Below are 17,144 nucleotides of genomic sequence, written 5' to 3' on the forward strand. Positions count from 1 at the left end.
TTGAAACTTCAGATGAGTAAACAGGCTAAGTTAAACCTATAATGATAGAGAAAATAAATTTTCCACTTTGAGTTGAATCTATGTAAGTAAAAATAATACTTGAGTTTTCTCTGGGAGTCCAGTGGTTAAGACTCTTTGCTCCCAATGCAAGGGACACAGGTTTGATCCCTGGTTGGGAAACTAATATCCCGCATACCCTGCAGTACAATGAAAAAAAATTAATAAAAAGCATTTTAAAATAAAATAATACTTAATCGTGTGTGGACTTTTCAAAAAGTATTGCATCTACTTCTTTGAAGCTTGACACCTCATATGACTGACAGCCTTGACCATATTTGGAATGATCCACTTTTGAAACAACATTCAGTTGCTTTTTGTTTTTTCCTCTTCAGAGACAAACACAAAATTATAACATTGATCAGGTTAAACACAACTATCAGATTAAGCTTTAAGAGATTGACAGTTCATCAAAACAGATTGAAGGATCTCCCAGTGATAGAATATACCTTCGGATAGGTTTGAGGTCTTGAAGCCGAAGGAAGAAAAGGTAATTTAGAAGCTCCCAGTTTACTGGAGGAGGTAGAAAAGTAAACACATTATCATAATTAGCACAAAAAGACACTGTGGTTGAGGTAAGCTCTTGGCACTGTTAGCTCCCTCCTCTGAGGAAAGTCTGAGAGGATGAATGGCAATTAAACAATGATAGATCTTCTAGTTAGAATCAACAGCGTACCCGGGGGAACACAGGACTGGCTTGGGTGGGAGGGAGGAAGTTAAGAATGCAGGAAAGAATGCCAAAGGCCTGTCACATGCTGGCCCCTGGCGGTTCAAGTAGTCCATGCTAATGAGTTTGAGCTTTATTCTGAGAACACAACTGAAAGGTTTTATGGAGGCAAGTAACATACTCAGATTAGCTTCTAGAAAGTTCATTCTAAGATTTAAGGCTATGATAGGGAAAAAATGGTATTTTTTTTAATGTAAAATGTTATACAATCATACTTCTTCAGCATCTTCTTTGAAGAGTGGTTTGCCAGGTTTTCAAAACCCAGGGTTCTAGAAGCCTCACTTTAAAGATGATCAGACAGGAACACATTAACCAAAGTCCCTTCTGTGGTTCTCATAGCTGCCTCGAGTCAGGGACCTAGAGTGATTGTTTTACAAGCTTGGAGGGCACTTGAAGTATAGATGGAGGTCATTTAGCTATACTATGTGAGTTCATCATTTTCTGAAAAATAAACCAAGTAAGTAAATAAAGTGCACATTAAAGATGGAAGGAAGAGCTTCAGACTTCAGATTTTGTCATTTTCTTGGCTGAAGGAAAACAAACTATTGTCATTACAAATAGAAATTTAAATTGATATAGGGAGATTAGAGAGAAAGTGAAATCTATAGTAACTCCTAAGAGATCTGCCTCAGCAAGTGGGGAGAGGGAAAACAAAGCAGATACGTGGTGGGTTGGAGAAGCTAAATTCCATTTTTGAACATGTAGTGTGAAAGCCTACAGAACCTCCACATGGGGGTGGCTTTGTCGATATGCAAATAAGGATCCTGGAGTAGATCTGAATCAGAGGTTAAGACTTATCAGATTGTGTTACCCATGAGGGAGCCATCACATGATCCAGAGATTGACAATCCTGGGTGAGATTGCGCTTATCTATAAGGGTTACAGTGCAATGGGGATTTCACCTCTAGTCAGTACTGTTTGCTAAACAAAATGTGTCATGTCACTTTCTTTGTTCAAAACTAATCTAGCTAAAAAAAAAAATAAAACTAATCTACCTAAAGCCCACTTGTAATTGCCTTGGATTTAAAGGCTGAGGCTCAGATGAGTTATTATCAACCCTCAGAATTTGAGAAGAGTGTATCCTCAAAGTTGGTTCATTCTTTTGCCTTTACTTTAGTATTCTTATTTCTTACTCCTTATTTTCACTTTTCTTAAGTAATCAGAGAAACATTCAAATAAATGTTTGCCTCCAGGCTGTAGAGGAGAAGTACATATACTTTGGATTTTTCTCCTTTCTCTCCTCGTAAGTATTGGATTGACCAAAAGGTTCATAGCCTGAATTAACCTCTTGGCCAGCCCAATCATATTGAGCCATCATTTGAGTATCACTTTCATTTTCATTTCAGTCTGCCTGCCAGTGCAGGAGATGAGGGTTTATCCCTGGGTCGGGAAGATCCCCTGGTGAAGGGAATGGCAGCCCACTCCAGTGTTCTTGCCTGGAAAATCCCGTGGACAGGGGAGCCTGGCAGGCTAGAGTCCATGAGGTCGCAAAGAGTGGGAGATGACTGAGAGACTAATACTTGCATTTCTGTCTGGAATGTAAATGTCAGGTTGAGCCGGGCAATAAAAATACAAAGAAATGAAGCCACCAAAATGCCTAAGTGACTAGGTTCAGTTCAGGACCTTTTCACCTTTAGACATTTGTCCTAAAATCAACCTGAACTGTTGCATGGAGTAGAAAACACATGTAAATTTTATAAATGCTATGTAAAAAAAAAAATTCACTTAATAAAGTATTCTTCTATGAAGACAACTAAAGAGTACCTCTGAGAGTACCTGTGAATTAGGGAATTTTCCTGTTTTATAAGCTAGAAAATCATATTTTCAAAAATTTGTAGATTTCGGTCAGTGAGGTGCTTAGCTATCAATGTTGAATCAGCAAACTAATTTTGCCATCTAATATAATAGATGTCGACTCAGTTTTGTAAATGCCAAGAAAAAAGAGAATTTGGTATCATTGAGAATAAAGTAGTTTAAATTCCTGATTGAAATGACATTGCTACCCCAGCATCTCCAGCCTGCATCTCCAGGCTTTCAGTGGGAAAAAGTGTGAGGCCAGTTGCTGGATGGTAAACCTGTACTTTTCATAAGGCTTTTCGGCAGTACTTGTGCATGGCAGAGATTGGGGGCGGGAAGAGGGGGCAGCCCGTTGCGGGGGTGGGGCAGGGAGATAGCGACTGAATTTATGCTCTCCAATTCTCAAATTAAAACGGGAATTCGCTGGTGATCCGGTCGTTAGGACCCTGTGCCTTCCTCGCCAAGGGCATGGATTCAGTCCCTGCTTGGGGAACTGCAAGCTGCATGGTGCATGAACAAAAAGCAAAACAAAACAGTTCTCATATTAAGTCAGATAATCAGCGGTTCTGGAATCTAGACATCTAATCCTTGCAAAATGGCATCACAGGGAGCCACCGAGTATCCAGGGGAAATAAATGCTGGTCTTGGTTTTGACTTTGGATTTGCAGACATTGTAGCATTGCTCCTCTAGAAGAGTGCTTTCAGGAGATGAAGGAGTAGTCAGATTAAGGGTTTTAAAACACCTCCATCAAATTAAGAAAGTAGGCCTTGGTACTTTTGTATGAGACACCAGACTTCAAAGAAAAGATGTACTTGCTGCCTCACTGTGGGGTTTTATCATTTTTTCTTCAATCCGATTTTCTAAGACATGTTAGAAGGAAAACTAACATGGCACATGTTTTTCCTCCATTCCTCCAAATAAAGATAACAACTAACTAGGTGGTTATGTCACCAAAACCCTACCATCTTTTATAACAGTTTGCTTATGACATTGTTGCATGCAACTTTCTGGTTCCTGTGGTTTTAAGCATGAATGATATGCAGTAGCAAGACTGAAATAGTCTACACAAACAAACTTTGTTGATGCTTTTGAGATGTAATGTTTCTGCTCAGGGCTCTGTTGCTTTTTTACAGAATCCATTTTTTTTTTCCAATTAAAAAAATAACATTATATTAAGAGAGTCTTCTTTTTACCAATTAGGTCAAAGTCCTAAAATTTTAAGACCCAAACCCCATGGTTTAGAGCGAACTGATTCACAAACCATAGGTGACTTTGCTACAAGAAGAAAGGGTATGTACTTTAGCACCGCATGCTGGATGGGGTGTTGGGAATTTATTTATTCTGTGATTTTTTTTTCCTTAAAAAGTAAAGAAGAGTCTTAAATTCTATTGCTGTTGGAAATAAAACTTACCAGCATATACTTTCTAAAGTGAATGCTTCCCATAATATACAATGAGTCTATTTGTTATGCCATTAACAGCAGCATGTTAAATATTTGATCATGTGTGATGTTGTCTTATCCTTTCGCATTATTCTTTTAACCTTTTAGACATCAGTACAGTGATTTCTTTAAGCTTGTGAACTGCTAGTGAGTTCCAACCATCTCCTGTATTTATGTATAATGTATATATTCTGTTCTGAGACAATATACAATCATTTCCATGGATTCACTATTTTATGCCATTACTTAGAATTTGACAGCTAAACTGCTATTTGTCTTTGGGCTTTAAAAAAATGAAACATCAGAGTTAAATGCTTTCAGTATAAGCACAGTATTCTTGTACATGTCCATCTTAAGTGTATAGATGAACAAAATTATTTTAACTCGAACTGAAGTCAGTGTAGCCTTCAGAAAAATACATTGAATTTTTTTGTATTTGAGTTGACAAAAATATTTTGGCATAAGCCTCATTGGATCTACATAATCCTTTAAAATGGCTACATGTTTTATAGTTTGAAGATGATTATAACTTGGTGTTTCAAAGTACATACAAATGGACAAAGGCTGGAGGAGGGATACTGAGAAAAAAATGGAAAATTTTTTCTTTAGGGTGGTAGGATGAAATGTAACTATAAAATGTTTACCTAGTACGTTTAAATAGTCTCCTAAATTATAATGAATATTAACAGATGATGTTGTAGTTCTTTTGCTCATTTTCTGATTCTGGAATCTGAGTCCTACTTTGAGGGCAGAGAGCTCTGTGGTATGTACTAGCAGAGTAATTAATTCTCGCAGTAATTAATTGCAATAATGGGGTAAGTTAGTGAAGACCTCTTACAAATAAAGCTAATGAGAATATTAGCATTTATTTTTACTTAATTTGATAGAGGACGTTGTTGGTTAAAGGAAGCGAAAAATTTGAGGTAGTTGTTTAATTTTATGGCCTTTCTCAGATCTGAGTTTGAGTATAAAGATGTAATTACTGCTTTGTTCTATTTGGTTCCAGACTGGACCTGAATTAATTTCAAAAATTTAATCATTGATTCCTTTTTCAGTTTTTGGTTTTAGCAAAGTGTGTTTATCGCTTTCTAAACATCATTTTGTGTGTAAAGTTGTACACCTCATGCTTCGGTATGGATAATGAGGAACATTTTTACATAGAAAATTAAACCTCTGTGTTTGATGATAGCATTAGTAGAAAAAATAAGGAAATAATGAAAATTATAAATCAAATAACTATGAAGGAATTGTGCCACATTATTCTTTCTTGTTCTCATTAAGTTTATAGTCATAAAATATTTACTTCAATTAAGAAGCAACATGTAATTTGCTTTATTTAGACTTTCAGTAAACAGTCAGGAAATTATCTAATTTAGCGATTGTCACTAATTTTTTTAGCTGTGTAACCTTGGAGAAATCACATAACATCTGTGAATTTCTTTTCATGTGAAAACTAGCTGGTCCTAGGTGTACTCTGGCTATAATAGAGGTGTAGAAAGAAGGTCATGTTTTCCAAATTTCTATGTACTAAAATCTCATTTTTTCTCTCTTGTTTCAGTCAAGCCAGCACCTTTAGAAATAAAACCTTTGCCAGAATGGGAAGAATTACAAGCCCCAGTTAGATCTCCCATCACTAGGAGTTTTGCTCGAGAGTAAGTCTTTGTATAAAATACATAGCTCAATTGTTCTTTATAATGGAAAGTACCTGAAACAGTGGTTCCCAGAGGATGGTCTGGGGAACCCCCCCATTTTGGGTTTCTGTGAAGTCAGAGCTATTTTCTTTAATATATTAAGATGTCATTTGCTTTTCCACTCTCCTCTCATGAATGTACACTGGAGTTTTCCAGAGGTGGCTAAAACTGGGTGATATGGTTGTGACAGCTAGTAGAGTATGCCTTTGTGTATGCTTACGTTTAAATTTTTTTCTATTATTTGTAATATGGTGAATATCAATAGATATCACCCTATAAACAAAAGTTCCTTGGGGTTCTCAATAATTTTTTAAGAGTGTGAAAGGTTCATGAGACTAGAAATTTCTGAGAACTACTGATCTGGGAACTATGGTAGTTTCTAGTGAGGATTATTTAATAAAGATTCATTTAAATATATGTGTGGAAATAAAAAGAATGTTCATAGTTACAAACCTCTATTGACGTGTTCATATTTTATATGTATGAACAAATTTTTTTAAAAAATAGGAATTCTAAATCTCTGATTTAAAGCTGTGACTTTCTATTTATCCCCCATATCATTATCCCCCATATCACTTGCAATACTTTTTTTTTTTTTTTTTTGCTCTGCACAAGGCTATTAGATGCTCAGAAACATCCCTTTATGGGGAGATGTGGGTTCAATCCCTGAATTGGGAAGACCCCCTGGGAGGAGGGCATGGCAACCCACTCCAGTGTTCTTGCCTGGAGAATCCCATGGACAGAGGAGCCTGGTGGGCTACAGTCCAGAGGGCCGCAGAGAGTCGGACATGGCTGACGCGGCTTAACACAGCTCAGCATCCCTTCACAGAGGCCTACTTGCAGATGTAGAGAGTAAACTAGGGTACCGGACAGGGTGGGGGAGAGGGATAGGGAAAGGGAAGTAGGAGGTACACACTCCTGGGTGTAACAGGCTCAAGAATGTGTTGTACAACATGGAGAATATAGCAGTGTTCTGTAATAACTCTAAATGGAAAGTAACCTTTCAAAGTTTTTTTTTTTAATATCTGTAAGTTTTTTTAAAAATATCTGTTTACAAACAGCTGTAAATACTAGTTGTGTGTTTGAACATCTGCAGTGAAGTATACTGTAATAAATATGGATAGTGAATGATGGCAAGCTTCCATAGTTACGGGAGGAACATGCCCTCTCGCTTCCTCTGGCCGTGGAAGCGAGCTGAGAGACCTGGGCGGGGGCGTGTGTGTGACGGCCCTCTCTGCCGCGCGTGTGACGGCCCTCTGTGCCGCGCGTGTGACGGCCCTCTGTGCCGCGCGTGTGACGGCCCTCTGTGCCGCGCGTGTGACGGCCCTCTGTGCCGCGCGTGTGACGGCCCTCTGTGCCGCGCGTGTGACGGCCCTCTGTGCCGCGTGTGTGACGGCCCTCTCTGCCGCGTGTGTGACGACGCTCTCTGCCGCGTGTGTGACGGCCCTCTCTGCCGCGTGTGTGACGGCCCTCTCAGCCGCGTGTGTGACGGCCCTCTCAGCCGCGTGTGTGACGGCCCTCTCAGCCGCGTGTGTGACGGCCCTCTCTGCCGCGTGTGTGACGACGCTCTCTGCCGCGTGTGTGACGGCCCTCTCAGCCGCGTGTGTGACGACCCTCTCTGCCGCGTGTGTGACGGCCCTCTCTGCCGCGTGTGTGACGGCCCTCTCAGCCGCGTGTGTGACGGCCCTCTCTGCCGCGTGTGTGACGACGCTCTCTGCCGCGTGTGTGACGGCCCTCTCAGCCGCGTGTGTGACGGCCCTCTCTGCCGCGTGTGTGACGGCCCTCTCTGCCGCGTGTGTGACGGCCCTCTCTGCCGCGTGTGTGACGGCCCTCTCTGCCGCGTGTGTGACGGCCCTCTCAGCCGCGTGTGTGACGGCCCTCTCTGCCTCGTGTGTGACGGCCCTCTCAGCCGCGTGTGTGACGGCCCTCTCAGCCGCGTGTGTGACGGCCCTCTCAGCCGCGTGTGTGACGGCCCTCTCAGCCGCGTGTGTGACGACGCTCTCTGCCGCGTGTGTGACGGCCCTCTCAGCCGCGTGTGTGACGGCCCTCTCAGCCGCGTGTGTGACGGCCCTCTCTGCCGCGTGTGTGACGGCCCTCTCTGCCGCGTGTGTGACGGCCCTCTCAGCCGCGTGTGTGACGACGCTCTCTGCCGCGTGTGTGACGGCCCTCTCAGCCGCGTGTGTGACGGCCCTCTCAGCCGTGTGTGTGACGACCCTCTCTGCCGCGTGTGTGACGGCCCTCTCTGCCGCGTGTGTGACGGCCCTCTCTGCCGCGTGTGTGACGACCCTCTCTGCCGTCAGCGCCTCCAGGTTTCCGCTGTCTCCCCGGCCGGACTCCGTGCACAGCACGACGTCCAGCAGCGACTCGCACGACAGTGAGGAGAATTACGTCCCCATGAACCCCAACCTGTCCAGTGAGGACTCCGTAAGTAGCGTCTTCTCTGCGCATCTCTCTCCCGCAGCTCAGCCTTTCTCCCAGTTCATACATACATGCTACCCATCCACCTTTCTTTATTTACTTCAGGAAAAAGGACACCTTTTTTTTTTTTTTTTTTTTGCTTTGTATATATTTTAATTCATTCCATACTGGAGAGTGAGGAATTTGAATAAGAATTTAAGGAGAGTTTCAAAAATGCTTTTGAAAAGCAGATCATAAAGTCGAAAACAAATATAGGGTCAGAGTGTGATACTATATCTATAAAGTAGATATAAGTTAGGTAAAAATGATAAAACAAATTTTCCAGTTATAGTTCTTTTCATATGTACTTGATGTTTTGAAACCATTCAAGAAAATGCTTTATACTGGAAGCATTTTATAACGCATTTCTCCAGACTCATATCAGGGAGCTCAGGGTGCTTTGTGTATTCACTTACACAAAGATCTAAAATCAAGCATTCATGCAATGAACTCTTACGAGTTCATTAATGAACTCTTAATGTTCATTCTTAATGTTCATTTCATTAATGAAAATTAAGTTATGAAATTCACTTAATTAAACCTGAAATTCAAGTTATGGTACATCATTACTAAAGACATATACATTGTAACGGTAACAAAAATATGCTTAATACTTGTATGTATTTTTTTTTCAAGAATTTTAGAAAAAGCACTAGTTTTTTCTTTTTTTTTTTGCCATAACACATGGCATGCGTGATCTTAGTTCCCTGACTAAGGAACCCAACACTCGCTCTCTGCAGTGGAAGTGCAAAGTCTTAACCACTGGGCCACCAGGGAAGTCCCAACTTTTTTTTTTTTTTTCTCTTCTAATTCACAGAACATTTCACAATAACTCCTAGAATCTTAGGGTTTTTCTAAACTCTTTTGGGAAAACACTGCATTAAAAACTAGAAGGCAGACACAGGCTGTTCCCAGTTGAGATTAGATAGAGAGCAAACAGACTTTTTTGTTGGGACATAGATTTTAACAATACTTAAGGATGAAAAAAATTCCAGTTCTATTAATTATTAGACAGAATACAATTTAAGTAGCAATTCTGAGAAATTCACTTTAGGAACAACTTAGATTAAATGTGCGCATCACATGAAGTCAAGGGTTCCGTTCATAGCCTGCAACACTGTGAATAATTCTGTATGTTTTCAGTTAGGGAAATTCCAGGTATGAGCTCTGTCTTTGCATTTGAATATAAAATTTCACATACTCCCACACACAGTCCAGCTTGGTTTTTTTATATGAGCATGAGATATGGAGTCATTTAGAGAAAAAAATTTCAGTTTTTCATGAATTAAGATAAAGGCAGGGTTGAGGGGGAGAATAGCTATTTATACTAACTGAGGAGTAATATTTGCTTGCATTTTTTGTGCCCTGCATGTTACTCTCAGTGCTTTTCTAATGTTTTATTAGCAGTAGTTGATCAATTTGGTTTAAAAACCTACTCCTCCAAATAGGTCCATGACATTCAGTAATGCAGATTGTCTACTGCATACACATGCCAGCAAACCACACACACACACTGCATTTGCAGTGCAACCCAGACCACGTCCTGCTCCCTAGGCTGTGGGTCCTGGGGGCAGAACTTTGTTGCCCCAGAAAGGAGCACCGTTTCCTGATTCATAAAAATGTTTCACACAGGCTGTTGGCAGCTCTGTTTACAAATGAGTGAATAAACTCTGTTTTCCTGGCAATCATCCTTTCCCTAAACCACGTTTTACTCTGTTTAACCCAAAAGAAAGGGAGAAGCAGTATGAAAGAATCAACAGCAGATTTATGCAGCGTTCCAATTGTGTTGGTCATTCAAACAAGTATAAAAGTGTCAAGTTGATTACATCAATTATGGTTTTCTTCAAAAGTATGAGCTAACATGTGAACAATAGTATCTGTGTGATAGAGGGTACAAGGTGAAGGCCCCTAGTATGTAGTGTCACCTAGGAGAAGTCAGGAACCTTCTTAGTTCAGGTTAAAAGCAGCAAGGCCTGGGAACAAATCATTTATTGGAGCACATTTGAAGACTGCCGTAATCAGAGTAGAGGGTGTATGCAGGCATATAAATTCACATCATCCTTTCCTTTTTACTTAGCATCGATCATCATGTTCCTAATAGCCTATTTCTTTTCTTCATTTTTCTGCCTCAGGCTTTTTTGTTCTTGTCGTTTAGTGCTTCCTCTGTCTTCCCTTTTTCTTTTTCTTTTCTTAGACAGTAGCCCTTCTATTGTACAGCCCCCGTTAGGGACAGAAAGATATGGCTAAGAGAAGACAGAAACAAGTGATAAAAATTCCAGATGGTTGGAAAATAGTCTTTGCCAATAGAGTCAGTATTCATAGCCTTTAGTTACCATACTTTGGCATGAAAGCCTTTAAATAAAATGTAGAACTTTAAGAGAAAATTTTAATTTAAGAAGATGTGAGCTCAGGTCCTTTCCACCATCTTGTTCAATCCCTAAAAAAAAAAAAAATCAGAAAACATGGACTAAAGGATCCTATAGTTAAAGAATGTAATTGAGTTCAGATAGCATTGAGGTAGAACTATTCCAACTAACTATAGCTTGACGTCCCAGGCTTAGTCTGAGCCAAGTGTTACTCTTCAAACTACTTTTAGCTTGCTTACCTAAGCTTTTTTTTTTTTTTTGGTGGTTGTTGTTTTTAAATTTTATTTTTGGCCGCCCTGGGTCCTCGTTCTGCACGTGGGCTCTCTAGTTGAGGTGCAAGGGCTTCTCGTTGCGGGCGGCTTCTCTCATTGTGCACCGTGGGCTCTAGGGTACATGGACTTCAGTAGCTGAGGTATGCAGGCTCAGTAGTTGCAACGCATGGGCTTGATTGCCCCAGGGCATGTGGAATCCTCCCAGACCCGGGATCGAACCCATGTCCCCTGCATTGACAGGCAGATTCCCAACCACCGAACCACCAGGAAAGTCCCAAAACTATGTTTTAATCACCTCTTAAAATATTACTTATCTTTCCCTGTCCCAAAATACTATCTTCTATGGAGACATTTCTTCAAGCTATATTCTCCTAAATTTAATATTTAGGCTTATATAGATGGCAGACAAGGTAAAGAGCAGTATGTCTCATGAGTGTTTGACAGTTGATTTTACCATATTGTACTTTCAGAATCTTTTTGGCAGTAATAGTCTTGATGGAGGAAACAGCCCAATGATCAAGCCCAAAGGAGACAAACAAGTGGAATACCTAGATCTAGATTTAGATTCTGGGAAATCCACACCACCACGTAAGGTAAGTGAAACCTCTTTCTATAAGTGTACTTAGCTCACGTGTGAAACCTGAAGAACTGTCTCCTTTGAGTTAATTCTATTAGTATGTTTAATTTAAATTTAGAAAAGTCTATTACTTAGTGCCTTTTTATAAATCACAAACAACAGTTTTGCAGATTAATTTATTTTTTCACGTCTAATGGCATGGAAGTTACATACTTTGTACTGTCTTGGGGATTATCATTAAAATGCTTGCTTAGAAAATTCTGAAGTTCCACAGTTAATCATGGTCTTCTCTCTCTTTCCAATGTTAGTTTACTCAAATTATTCCCTTACTGACTTTGTCCAAAAGTTTTAAGTTTTTTGTTGGTATTGTTATACTCACAAAGTAGACATTATTAGTTGTATTCTTATGATATCATGGAGGAAATGGCAACCCACTCCAGTATCCTTACCTGGAGAATTCCATGAACAGGGGAGTCTGGTGGGCTGCCCATGGGGTTGCAAAGAGTCGGACACGACTTAGCGACTAACACATACACACATTCTTCTTATACAGACACTGTCTATTTACACTTTCCTGCATTAGGAGCCCGGAGTCTTAGCCACTGGATCACAAGGGAAGTCCCTAATTCTTAAATATAAGAATTCTAAAATTAGTGGGAAAGCAGAGTACAGTTAGGACAGCGACAGCATCATTAAATTGCAGTAGTTGGTGTTATTTTTTTGGTGAACCAGAAGAATTTCAGAAGTTATTCACAGTGTGTATGTGCTCATGTTTTAAGACTGGAGTTCATGCAGAAGCACTCCTTCTTCTGTGGGAACTTACGGGACTTTTCCTTTGCTTTTTAGCAAAAGAGCAGCGGCTCAGGCAGCAGTGTAGCCGACGAGAGAGTGGACTATGTGGTGGTTGACCAGCAGAAGACCCTCGCTCTGAAAAGCACCCGGGAAGCCTGGACCGATGGGCGGCAATCCACAGAGTCTGAAACACCAGCCAAGAATGTGAAATGAAAAGACTGCTTTGATGTGTCTGAACAAAAGAGGACTGAACTGTAAAGAGAAATCCTGCTTGACCCGAGATAACTTGACCCTTCTACTCTAGGTAGATCCTCAACTAAGTAGAGTCAAAGTCGGAGGACCTTTCAGGCTTAATCAAGCTGTCAAGACTGTAAATGGTGCTTTGTGGTATCTGAACAATTCATCACATGTAAATAATGTGGGAAAATACTATTGTTTGGCTCCCAGAGAAACATTTGTTCTGTAGTTAACACACTTGTAGTATTACTATATTTATGCACTTTTTCATTTGAAGCATTGGTTTGGGTATTCCCAAGTGGACCTTAACATGATTCTATTGGGAGTTCTTGTTTTTTCTCACACTACTCTTAAGAGCGATGCTGAGTAAACTAAGCTACTCTCCCATCGAGAAATTGCTCTTTCACCTGCAGGATAAGAATACGGCCCGAGAAGTACCTTCACAATCTGCCATTCTACCTGAAACTTCGCAGGGTAATCGTTAGCTTAAAATACAAAGTAGAGTTGAACTCATCGTTCAGTGCCTTTCAAAGTGCTGAATGAACATCATGTCCATACTGGTGTCAGGACTTAGTTCTCTGGTTCATGGACATTTAGTTTTCAGTGGTGGAACCTTGTTATATTTTCTTAATTACAGTGTTTCTGGTTCACTGAGTGAAGATTCTGCCAGGTGGGCTCTGACACCTTGGAAAGAGTGAATAATGACACTAACAAGTAAGTGTACAGATCACTCATGGCATGTGGTAAGGATGTGCTTTCACACTTGTTACCGTGTATTAAAATTTGCAAAGTGTAGATCATACAGCTAATCAGGTACGTACCAGGCACTGATGTGCTAATACACTGATCAGGTTTATGCAACAAGCTTTAGTTGTGTTCTTGTTAATCCTCTAACGTTGTTGGTTTCCAGTTTGGAATTAATGACACAGTTGATATTCACTGTTAGTTATAGCAACATACTGTGACTTTTAATCAGACAGTCATGCAGATTTATTACTCTAAGAATGAAATTCTGTCTTTTGACACCATAGTGCCCTTTCTATGGTTTTTTAAAAAACTTAATATTCTTCTTGGCCTTATCCTATTTAAATCCCTATGCAATTAATGTTTTATATCTGCGTTGTTTTTTTTTAAAAATAGATGTTATGTAAGTGATTCTCATATGTAGCACCTATATTGCTTTTCCAGTAAAAAAAAACATTAACGATTTTGTACTGTGATTTATATTCACCGTCCCAATTCAAGAAATAGTGGAGGCTTGCTATAATGTGAAATCTTATAGCCATGGACTTCTTCCAACTAGATTTCTGAAACCACCAGAGGTATCATATAATTCTGTCTCACCTATAACATGGTCCTATGACATGGATATCAAGACCACACATTATATATAGCGAGGCTATAATTTATCTGTCTTGGCTTTGCAATGTAATTTAGAAAGCAGATATACTTGTTGGTTTGATTGGGTTTTAAATACGTTACATACAATCTCTTATGTACTGATTTGAGACTTACTAACAGTTTTTGGAGGGGGCATAGAGATCGGAGAGCCTACAGCTGAGTCAAGTTACCCCCCCCCCCACTTGGGACCTCTAACTGTTGCCTGAAAACACAGATGTGCCCTGATTTCTGGCTCTTGGCCACTGTATGGTGCCTGACTTATGTAATGGGTTTATGTCCCCTCCATGAACTAAAAAAACACTCATAACAAGATGAATTGTAGACGAATAACATTTGATGCTTTTAAATGTTTGCTTCTTTTTAAACAGAAACTAAACCCAGAACTGAATTTTGAGGTGGGTTTTTAAATAAAAAAGATTGTTTGAGTTTGGTGTGTGCAAGCTGTTTTATAATGAAACCACAAAATAAAGTAAAAAATCATTGAAATGTTCAACTATCAAAACACACAACACAGTTTTTAGTGTGAGGATACTTACTTGTGTTGCATGGAGGATAAACATGTTTTGAGATTTAGAATATAACAATAGATATGTGACTAATTCAAAGTTAGAAATATTGTTTTTAAAGTGACCTATCAGAAAAGCCTAAGGCAATTATGACTTTTTTAGTGGAATTCCTAAATATTTTACAAGTTATCATTTTTGAAGACCCGCAACACTAATGTGTAGAAATTTTCCCATTAGGCTGAGTAATTTAAGAATTGAAATGTATTAAGCAGTATGTTACAGTAAATCGCATTAAATACTGGATTAGCAAATTAAATGGAAAGACAGTCTCTTATAGAACAGTATCTCCCAAACATTTTTTAGCACTAGAATCTTTTTAAAGTAAACTTTGTATAAGCCCATTACATAAAGCCTGAAAAGTCCATTTAATCAGTGTAATCATATCTTGAGTCCACATTTATGTCTGCTTGTCTTAGTCCATTACTAAGAATCTAACATTGATCTCTAAGTAACACAAATGTGAAGTTGAGATTATAGTTGGTGAAGCCTCAGCTGCCAGTCTGTTTCTTTGCCTTGTTATTTAAGTACTATCAAGAGAATTTTGATTCATGCAAATGTAAGTAAGTAAAATAATAGGGTTTAAACACACATTACAGGAGATTCTTTAACTAGAGATAGTTATAGTCGTATTCCCAGTTTATATAAAAGTAAATTATCCTGGTAGTAGAAATTTATACATAAGCGGTCTCCAGTGTGGTAGAATTTTTAGTAAGTTTTTAAACTATGCACTTTTATAAAAACCAAATTTGAATCAAACATTTTTAATACCTATATGTGTGTGTATGTATATATGTATACACACATATGTGAGCATGCTCAAGTTGTGTCTGACTCTTTGCAACTCCATGAACTGTAGCCCCGCCAAACTCCTCTGTCCATGGAATTTTCCAGGCAAGAATACTGGAGTGGGTTGCCATTTCCTTCTCCAGGGGATCTGCCTGACCCAGGGATCAAACCCATGTCTCTTGTGCCTCCTGCATTGCAGGCAGATTCTTTACCATTAAGCCATTGGGGGAACAGACCCCTTAATACCCTTAATCCCTACAAGAAGCTGAGTTCTGGCCAGACATGTGTTGAACACCACTTGTTAAACAACCATGTAACAGTTGAGTTATAAATCAGAAGTCTTTTCCACCATGTTTATGCTCTCTCCCTTCTAGTCTTTCTTTTGAAAAACTGTACAATTTCATGAAAGTTTGAATCCCAGTGTGCAGTGCCACTTAAAAAATCAAAATTCGAACTTGAATAATTTAAGCTACTTAACCCACAGGAGTTATCACTCAGTAAGCTATAAAAATGGTTTTTATCTGCATGCCATACATTTTCATCTTTTATGTTTCATCAATACTGTATAAGCCACTGTAGGCATTTTAGAGACTTCCATGAAGGTACTATGAGTGTGTGTATGTACATGTAGCATTGTGTTTAACCATAGACTAATTGGATACAGAAATACTGCCATGCTTACACAGTGATGTCCTAAGTCATAGTTCCCTCTGAACTCTTTATATTTAATTCATGGGCGCTTATAATCTCCATATTCATAAACGCACTCAAACTGGAAACTGAACCCCAGTGTTTGTTTTGCTACTAGTGGGAAGTTGCCTGCATTCTCCCTTTAGCAAAAATAGTATTTTTTGTTTTGTTTAGCTATTCACTATTTTATGCCTGTACACCATACCTTAAGCATAATGCTTAGATACTCCCAGACACTCTTAGTGCCTCTTTATTTGACCCATTGAAAGCATCAGTGTTAGTATTTCAAGTGAATTATCTTTTTAAAAATTTTAGAAACAGCGCCAATTCTTTTTATTCCTATCTTCAGGTCATTGCGGTTGGTCTTATCCTCTATGGTTAGATAAGCAGTCAGCTTTTTAACAGGATTGACATAACATGACCAAACCAAGTGGATCCAGAGAGAGGGGGTCATACTCCAGAAAAACAATAACATCTGCTTTATGTAAATCTGTACATAATTTAAAATACTAACAACTGTGAGATGAAAAGCCATGGTACAAATGAATATTTTAGACATCATGGACTTGTGATGATGAGAAATCACTTGTCAGGTTTTGAGATGATTGGTTTTAATCTGATAAATATGTTTATATATTACTGCAACTTGAAATAATTCATCCTCCATAGGTCTATCTTTCTTTAGGTTCAGTATGGTGTATATTATGAGTTTCAACAGTCTGTTTCATCAAGGGATTAACCTAGCTTCTTGCTTCCTTTATTAAAAAGACATGGCTTTGTGTGAGTTCTTGTAACCTAAATCTATTGTTGATAACCATCCCAAATTTCCACAGCAGAATCTTATGTATAAATTTATTTCTCCCTTCTTTTGTAAAGATCCAGTTGTCGATATTTTCTGCTACCAAATAAAACTTTTCAAACAATTTGGTTTCAAGACCTTAAATACTTAATTTGGATTCTGAGACTGTGAACCAATAAGGATGTGTAAATTTCTATCTTCAACCCTTCCTTAGAATCTTTATCTAAACCAAAAACATGATTCTGCTGTTAACTATGTTTCCCAGTTCTGCTTCTAGAGGGTCGCTCACTTTCTACAATAAAGATCCCACTGACTGAATGAGTGTTAGTTACTCAGTTGTGTCCAACTCTTTGCAACCCCATGGACTGTAGCCCACCAGGCTCCTCTGTCCATGGAATTCTCCAGGCAAGAATGCTGGAATGGGTTGCCATTTCCTTCTCTGGGGGATCTTCCCGACCCAGGGATCAAATTCAGGTCTCCTGCATTG

The 17,144-nt window shown here is 39.3% G+C and overlaps 1 protein-coding gene across 2 annotated transcripts in view; it reads left to right on the forward strand.

Annotated features, from left to right (window-relative positions):
- GAB1 (GRB2 associated binding protein 1) overlaps positions 1 to 16,875 on the forward strand; it is a 128,982-nt gene extending 112,107 nt beyond the window's left edge. Inside the window, exons 7-11 of one of the 2 annotated variants that reach the window (XM_065904397.1) lie at positions 3,783 to 3,872; positions 5,582 to 5,675; positions 8,015 to 8,138; positions 11,280 to 11,402; positions 12,233 to 16,875. In XM_065904397.1, the coding sequence (XP_065760469.1) occupies positions 3,783 to 3,872; positions 5,582 to 5,675; positions 8,015 to 8,138; positions 11,280 to 11,402; positions 12,233 to 12,391 (590 nt within the window). In that variant the 3' untranslated portion in view covers positions 12,392 to 16,875. The remainder of the gene's footprint in view (positions 1 to 3,782; positions 3,873 to 5,581; positions 5,676 to 8,014; positions 8,139 to 11,279; positions 11,403 to 12,232) is intronic. The other variant, XM_065904399.1, reaches the window with a different exon arrangement.
- The last annotated feature ends 269 nt before the right edge of the window (positions 16,876 to 17,144 follow it).

The sequence above is a fragment of the Muntiacus reevesi genome, chromosome 13, assembly GCF_963930625.1.
Source record: "Muntiacus reevesi chromosome 13, mMunRee1.1, whole genome shotgun sequence".
NCBI lineage: Eukaryota > Metazoa > Chordata > Mammalia > Artiodactyla > Cervidae > Muntiacus > Muntiacus reevesi.